Here is a 9,156-nt window from a genome sequence, read left to right as displayed (position 1 = left end):
TGCTAAGTTCCGGTATGAACAACTTTGACATTATTTATAGTGGAGCTACGCAGATTAAAAAAAAACTTTATTTCAGGATTTGTAACCTCTAACAACAATAAAAACCATAGGCCGAAAATTCTCCTTTTAAATTAATGGTCATTTCTTCCCAAATATCTAATTCTATCCAGCTAATTGCTATCGGTAATAGTCAATAAAAAAAATACAAACATCGGTTTTTTTGAAGTAAAAACTAAGTTTCTGTCCATAACCGCTATTACTCGGTGATAGCAGCCTATTGTAGAATGTCAATGCTTAATGTGAAAGTTTGTGAATGCGTGTGTGTGTGTGTTTTTTGGTTGTGCCGCGCATCCTTGCATTGTGTGGCTTGTGGGGTGCTGGGAGGTGGGCAATCCTGGCGTAGCTGCCCATAAGCCTCAGTTGACACGTGGTTTTTAACCGACTTCAGAAAAGGAGGAGGTTCTATGTTCCAATGTTTGTATTTTTTTGTACATCAGCCATTCGCTTATCGACACTGCCACATATAGTTTTATCTACGGTCATCATCGTTCTCGCTATTTTAAATGTCTGCTATATCACCATCCTTTATAATATTCTGTTGAATAGTACATCCGTAACTAGTCAAGTCAGCGTGTTCGGTGGCGAAAATGAGTAGGTAGGTCCACGTTCCTTACATCTCCTCGGCACTGGCCACACCAATATTATATTCAATTGCAGCCATTGCGGTGGTCGGCATTCGCTCGCAGTAGTAGAACCTTTTTTGTTTGTGGATGTTGAGACCTTTGTGTTAGACGATGATTTTTCTTTATGCTCTAGAGCATAAAAAGTCATTTTATGTCGCCTAGATCCAGCATAAACACGAACTTTACGAGCATGAAAAGTGAATACCTAACGTTGAGGTTAGAATGCAGCCAGCCTGGAATGATCTTAAATAGTGATTAAGGATGTTTGAGAAGTAAAACAATTTTAATAAAACTTTACAAGTATATTTATTTAACGCCCATCTGAGTTTCCGGCACAATGAAAACTGATAGTACTCAATAATGTATAAATTTACAATACATAATTATGTTTTTTAAAGGATAGGGTTCATGGAGACGCTTCCTTATTTTGCGTATTAAGTATTTTATTTTATGAATATTTTACTTAAAGATTTTTTCGTATTGCGTTTTTTTTTTTACATTCCTACCTACTTATTTAAAAAATAAAAGTAAAGGAGTAGTACTTCCTTTGTGTTGTGAGTGGGTAAAATTTGTATGAACGTGAACTGAACTCAGAACTATGTTACTTAAATAAGTAAATTGATTATTTTACATAATTGAAAACAATTTTATTTAATTTCTGTACTTATGAATTTATTTATATTGAGTAGGTACATTTTTATTGACTTTAACACGACCGATATTTACAACGGATTATATATTTTAGCGTTTTTTCTAACAAATTCTACAGATTTAAAGCGAGATCTGGAAAAAGAACAAACAAGAGTTTTATAAATATAAATGTATAATAAATATTATACAACGCATACTATTCCGTAATTCAGTACTCAGATAAGTTTACAATTACACATATATCGTCTCATCAATATTACTATAATATTATGTTAAATATTTTTATTTAAAATGACGTCATAATACTGTTTCATATTTATTTACAAGAATCTTATATTAATGCTATTAATGTACAGATTAGCTATCGCCTTATGTATACTTTCGTATTTACTACATTTAGGTACTTATTTACTTTTTCAGCTGATATAAAATACCTAATCAAAATGCTAATTAAAACCTAAGCGATTAAGTTGTCTAAAACATAGTTACTTAACAATAAACATTATTTACAATAATTTTGAATTTAATTTATTCCTTTTTTATAATAATAGTATAATTTGAGCGGCATTATACAGTCAAGGTCATAAATAATAATGACAATTGTATACATTCCCAAGACGTCAAATACATTTATAAACCTTTGTGCTACTAACAATAAGGTCGTATTTGATAAGATGGATGTATTGATATTTATGACTGACTGTATATTATTAAATGATATTGTAACGGATAACTCACGTCTTAAACCGAGTTTACCTCGACATGTTTCGGGCTATTTCGTAGCCCTTCTTCTCAGGAGCACGCGGCTCGGCGGCTGCCGCAACACGCACACTGCCAACTGCACGCACACTGCACACTGTAGTGTGCGTGTTGCGGCAGCCGCCGAGTCGCGTGCTCCTGAGAAGAAGGGCTACGAAATAGCCCGTAACATGTCGAGCTAAACTCGGTTTAAGACGTGATTTAATATGAGTGAGTCTCACGGTAGTTTCATGTTCAAAATTGACTGTATATTTCTAGTATATTTGAAACGATGATAAAATCTTGGGGTGTGCCCAAAAATATTAATCAGAAAACCATTTTTTAAAATTAATGGATACTTCATTTCGTGACTTGTGAGAAAGTGACCAAAAATTATAATTTAATTTCCATTTAAGTACAAAATACCACTTTTAAAGTTTTACACTTAATAAAGAGACCTTTTATTATTTATCATCTTGAAATTTACAAATCTCTCGGATAAGGGTTTTCTGATGGTGGAATATCGCTAGATGGCGTTTTAGTATAATTAGGTTTGTGTATAGTTTAGTGAATCCAATGACCAGTCAGACCAGATAACGGATGCCTATAGCTATGTCCAACAGTGGACGTCCTACGGCTAATAATGATGACGAATGACCAGTCATTGGATTCATTAAGCCGCTTAACACGGGTTCTTGCCACATCAAAATGTAGACAAACCTTTACACTAAAGCCCACAGACTAAATATCCGTTACTTTCCCAGAAACATTCAAAATTCGAATTCAACAGATCGGCGAAGCGACAGGCGGCGGATGCGGTGGCGGTGCATTCGGTGCCGGTGCGTTCATAAACCCTTGATTACCAGCCCAAGGCTGTAAGTTCTGTAAAGCGCTTAACGCTGTGTTGGATGGCGCTTGGGATGTACTGTTTGGATTTTGATAATGCAGCGCTGACAGCGAAGCGGAAGTCGGCGGTTCGGGGATGTAGCCTTTGCTTAGCGCTTCAGCTTGGAGGGATAGCATGAGGCGGTTCGCTGCTTGCCGTTCGGCTTCGCGCTCTTCTGCTGTTTGACGTCTGAAACAATTGAGAATCAAATTAATACAATTTCTTTTTAAAATGTAAGTACTACCAACCTAACATAGGTGAAGGTTTAAGGTCAGAGCTCATTAGAGCCACCCCGCACCCGACCAGTCAGAAATGAAGAAATTAACGCTTTCATTTCATATAATGTCACTTTTCATTTAAGTTTTTCAGGGTAGTTGGCAAACACGGGATCCTTATAGGATCACTTTGTTATAGTCTCTCTGTCATGTCTGTCTGTTCGACTGTGAAGACCTTTTTTCTTAAGAACGCGCGGAGACGTCAAGCTAAAATTTAGGTCTGTTATCATTTGGAGTAGAGAAAATTCAAAATTCTATGTCAACGAAATCAAAAGATTCAGTCATTAAAAAACGTGTTTCCATACAAATTGCCGGGAAATCAAAACCTGTAGGATACTTCCAGTTGAGAACCTAAAATGGTCAACACAAACATAAATTTTGTAGAGCTACCTACAAACATAATTTAATTAATCTTTGACTAGGGCCAAATAGCTGTAACAGGAACCCTCACTACGAAAATCGAAAATTGAAGTTCGTATCGCACCGTCCCTGTCACTCTCGTGTGAAATAATATAAGCATCAGCGGGACAGCCGTGGTGGCCTAGTGGAAAGCCGTGGTGGCCTAGTGGTTTGACCTATCGCCTCTCAAGCAGAGGGTCGTGGGTTCGAACCCCGGCTCGCACCTCTGAGTGTTTCGAAATTCATGTGCGGAATTACATTTGAAATTTACCACGAGCTTTGCGGTGAAGGAAAACATCGTGAGGAAACCTGCACAAGCCTGCGAAGCGATTCAATGGTGCGTGCGAAGTTCCCAATCCGCACTGGGCCCGCGTGGGAACTATGGCCCAAGCCCTCTTGTTCTGAGAGGAGGCCTGTGCCCAGCAGTGGGACGTATATAGGCTGGGATGATGATCAGCGGGACGGTACGATACCAAATTTTCGAATTTCGTAGTAGCCCTACAGGTTTACAGGGTTACGCCTTGCATTGCAATGCCGAAATGACCATTTAACAATTCAATTAACAATTGATCCAGGCAATTAACAGTGCACCTAACACCACATGCATACGCGGTTAGTCGCCCACTAATGGACCTTGCATTATTTAATGGACAATGGACTAATTGTAATTGAATTATTTTATTTAATCATTATAAAACATGTATGAGTTTTTTATTTCTTGCAACATACGACATCGAATGTTATCAAGAATTAACCAAATTGTGACAACAATGCATACAATACTTTCAAATACCATTATATTTCTCTTTTTCGATGAACCGTGATTATGTCTGTGACTCTTTAATTATAGGTACCAATTACACAAACTTTTTTTTTATTGAACAGCTGGCAAACGAGCAGGCGGGTCACCTGATGAGTGATCACCACCGCCCATGGACACCTACATCATTATTAGGACTGCGGGTGCGTTGCCGGCCTTGCAATAGGCGATACACTCGCCTTTTGAAGGCACCCAAATCATAGCTTGATGGAAAACCCCGAGCAGCGAGTCCATTCCATATTTTATACGTGCGAGGTAGAAAGGAACATTTAAACCGCACAGTTTACAATTAAATGGAGTCGTAAGTACACTGCAGTTTGTTATAAAATCGGCTAGACGGACAAGAGTGTAACTTAAGAGTTACTAATAAGGAGAAGAAATAATAATCAACACAAAAATTATGCTACTTATAATATATAATTTCTATTGTATTATTTAAAAAAATTGTACTTATACATGACACGCTCGCGCGCTTCTTTTAATTTTGTCAGTATTTAATTACTTACTTTTAGTTTGGTTTTTTGAGTATATAATAGATGAAATGTACAATTATTTATTTTGTGTAATAAATATTTGCTGGATCGGCAATACTGCGGCGCAGTTCCATACCACACCAGCAAAATACAAAATCACAAAGTACATAAATACTTGGAAAGGGTTTCTCCGCTACTCATCCCATCGTACTGTAAAATTGCATTTTATTTGGAATGTCAGGTATTTTTCAAGATTTTTCCAATTTTTAAATGGTAACACCAGCAATGACGATTGTCCCGTGCCTGCCTGCTGCTGAATCCTGCCTGCTTTGTAACAGTCACCACTTATCGTCTTTCTCATCCCAGCCTATACACGTCCCACTGCTGGGCACAGGCCTCCTCTCAGAACAAGAGGGCTTGGGCCATAGTTCCCACGCGGGCCTAGTGCGGATTGGGAACTTCGCACGCACCATTGAATCGCTTCGCAGGTTTGTGCAGGTTTCCTCACGATGTTTTCCTTGACCGCAAAGCTCGTGGTAAATTTCAAATATAATTCCGCACATGAATTTAGAAAAACTCAGAGGTGCGAGCCGGGGTTCGAACCCACGACCCTCTGCTTGAGAGGCGATAGGTCAAACCACTAGGCCACCACGGCTTCTTTAACGTCTTTAACGATGGTTAATATAATACGGCAAAATTTGCCACTTAAGGCACGCTAGACACATTAATAGCTAATGGGAATAGAATCGATGAACCGTCAACCGCCGTTTAGCCGACAATTAGGGAAGTTGAGCGTTCACGCGTCAATACTGAAGCTTGGAGTTTAAGGGTTGCCATACCACATCAATCAAATTGCCGGAGATGCCTTATAACCTTGTAAAGAGCTGGTGTTTTAAGATCGAAAAAAAAAACAAAGTAAACTGGCATTCATATTTGAAATAAAAAAAATTTTGAGGGTTTAGTTACAATGTGCCTGCAGAATATATAATTTGACACTTGCCTGAAAGGTATAAAATATCATAGATCGCACAGAAGTCATTAGGTATGATTAGCTAATAGATGAAAAAAATTATCACCCAGCAATTTACCTACATCAATTTTCTGATAACGAATTATTTGGCAAATAACATTGGAGAATGCAGTACTTAAAAGACTTTTAAAATTAAGGTAGAACTAAAATTGAATTATACGTAAATATGAACACCGCTTGTTAAAAGTAAGCAGTAGTCGAGTAAACTAAAATAGTGTCAGTGAATAATAATACATTACGATTATTATAAGGAACAAAAAATACCTTCAAATTCGACAAGTTCGGCGAATCCCGAAAGGAGGGCAACCCTAAATCAGTTATTTAACTGATTGATTCGATTAACTAATCAATGGTTAGCGACAGGTTGAGATTGATTGTTTTGAATTAGAGTTTCAAAATTGGCAATTTTATACATTAATTACTAACTTGAATGAAACTGTCAAGATACTGACGAAAACATCATCGCTTAAGCAGCGTTTCCACCAATAATGAATGATTTTCATTAACCAATAGAAACGCTTCATTTACATCATATTCCTCGCGGCACATCCTCGCACATCTCTGGAGGAAACGCTACTTAAATCGCTTGAGTTGGTCCTTTAAAATTTTTGTCCCCTTATTTTTTTTCATTATTATTTCTTGTTGTAATAGCTATGGAAATTCACATTATGTGTAAATTTCAGCTGCAACAGTAAAAATACAGCCATGTGAAAGAGAAATAAAATAGGCAGCAAAGCGAATAGGGTTACGTTTGTATTGTAACCATTCGGGTACGAAGCCCTAAAAAAGTAAGATATTATTTTTTTAACACAACCATTTTAATTCACAAACTTTTGACGTCTGACGTTCTTCTAGCATCATTTTAATTCCACTGCCTGCTCTCGGGTTCAGTTTAAATTTAAAGCAACCCTCAAGTTGATTTCAAGAGCCAAGCATGCCAGTCTTGGTCGTAAACTTCAAGATAGGGATTTCATGTTTGGCCGAAAAGAACTAATACCAAGAATTATTCGGCCTTCGGCTTACATTTCAAATATCATGAATATTGCTATAGTTGAGCAAAAGCTACAGACAAGACTTTCGGAGCAAACAAACGACTGCTTACTTCGTTTATTTTATACTTTCACTTTGATTTTGTATTTATCTTGCTCAAGATTTCTCTTAGATACTTTTGGGAATTCGTGGTTTTCAAGATTCTTAACAAGTTGACGGACACACAAGATTACTTAACTTCTAGTAATTCGTGATTATGACGCAGAAATTTTCCATGCCAAAAGTCATCATGTCTGTCTGTGGATGGATGTCATATGTTACGTTTTGAAAATATATGTTACGGCAATAGCAGCCATATACGAAGACTGTGTATGTAAATAGTCTGGCCACAGAAGCGTCACAACACGAGATATTTTTTGTTGTGTTTGTGTGTCTGACGGAGATAACACGTGTGCAGGGAGTGTTTGAGGCACCAGCAGGTTCTGTTACAGTCTCAAGCAGCACAATGTTCACATACAGAAAAACAGAGGAACAGATGGGTAAAATTGTAGTTTTATGTTTCAATTTCTATGTACTGACTAGAATTCATGAAACTTATTTTATTTCTCGCCGAATTTTGGCGGAGCATGTCACATCCCTAACCGTAACATCACCCGATCTAACTTTGGCATCACGTGCATTATGGATTTATTTATGAAGCCAAACAATTCCGACAACTTGTCGACGGAGTGATCTGTTAATCAATCGATATGAATATTTTAGCAAACGATTACAATGTAGGTTTGGACAATGTCAAATTTATGGGAATCTAATACTGAAGTGTGAATTATAAATGCTGCTAGTATTACGTATTATTATTATTTTTGATGTTATTTCTGAAGTCACAAATCCAGGCAATAGTCCAAAAGAAAGTAAGAAAATATCGTACTTAATATTTTTTATTACAAAATTAGGTAAATTACCTACAGACCTGCGTAGAGCAACTCCCCTGTTTATCCTGTTTTGGGGATTTCCCGCATAAAAACTCATGTGTCGTATAGACGTAGCCATTTTGCACGTGCGGATTACCAAATCGTAATTATTTTTTGTTTTTTTTTCGAGCAGCGATGTATTTATTGCGTACGATATGCCATTTCTTCTGACAGTTGTCTCTTGCGTCATAATTTATTTTAAAAAGAAAAAAATAAATTATCGTATCCCATCCCCCTATATAATAAATACAAAAGGTTTGTAAGTCTGTTTGTTTGTTTATTTGTTTGTTTGTTACTTCATCACGTCTAAACCGCTGAACCGATTTAGATGAAATTCGGTATACAGATAGTTTGAGTCCCGGGGAAGGACATAGGATAGTTTTTATCCCGGAAAATTTCATAGTTCCAGCGGGATAGTGAAAACCGAATTCTCCGCGGAACGGAGTCGCAGGTAACGGCTAGTCCTACTAATATTATAAATGTAAGTTTGTGAAGATGTTTGGATGTTTGTTACTCAATCACGTCTAAACCACTAAACCGATTTTGGTGAAATTCGATATACAAATAGTTTGAGTCCGCCCCGGAAAGGACATAGGATAGTTTTAAGTATCCCGGAAACTTGTATAATTCCCGTGGGATAGCGATAAAAGTATACTTACTACGCGGACGGAGTCGTGGGCAACGGCTTTTTTTTTAATAAAATATTATGTAAGTAGTGTTTTCTGTATCGCTTACTATTTCTGGTGTACAATAAAGAGTCTTTGTATTGTATTGTATACTAGCTGTTGCCCGCGGCTTCACCCCCGCTGGAACCCCGTGTTTTTCTAAGTTTTCTTCGATAAAACCTTTTCCTGACAATAACGAACACAACAATATAAGAATAAGCAAAATCAGTCCAGCCCTTCCCGAGTTTTGCGCTTAGCAACACATTTTACGATTCATTTTTATTTATATAGATAGATTATATAGATAGATTTATTAGGGACTTTACTAACTACCCTTAAAATTTGCGGTTATAACTAAGTTACTCCCCATGGGGGGGCCTATGTCCAACAGTGGACGTCCTACGGCTGAGATGATGATGATGATGAATTAAGTTACATACGCGCTGTTCTATTCGGGTGGCTCAAAAGCACTAACCTAAAAGCCTAACCTAGCCTAGCCGAATTAGTAAACTATTAATTATTTAACATGCTTTTAACAGTCATCAATCTGGTATTACGAACTAGTAGACATCGAC

At 37.2% G+C, this 9,156-nt stretch overlaps 1 protein-coding gene across 1 annotated transcript in view; it reads right to left on the bottom strand.

The window, feature by feature from the left end:
- Nucleotides 1-2,277: 2,277 nt before the first annotated feature.
- Nucleotides 2,278-9,156, bottom strand: part of LOC141442194 (T-cell leukemia homeobox protein 2-like) — a 47,353-nt gene continuing 40,474 nt past the window's right edge. The window contains exon 3 of the mRNA XM_074107108.1: nt 2,278-3,147. Within this exon, the coding sequence (XP_073963209.1) occupies nt 2,856-3,147 (292 nt within the window). The 3' untranslated portion in view covers nt 2,278-2,855. The remainder of the gene's footprint in view (nt 3,148-9,156) is intronic.

This window comes from Choristoneura fumiferana, chromosome 25 (assembly GCF_025370935.1).
Source record: "Choristoneura fumiferana chromosome 25, NRCan_CFum_1, whole genome shotgun sequence".
Taxonomy (NCBI): Eukaryota; Metazoa; Arthropoda; class Insecta; order Lepidoptera; family Tortricidae; genus Choristoneura; species Choristoneura fumiferana.
This window is presented reverse-complemented; position numbering and strand designations above follow the sequence as displayed.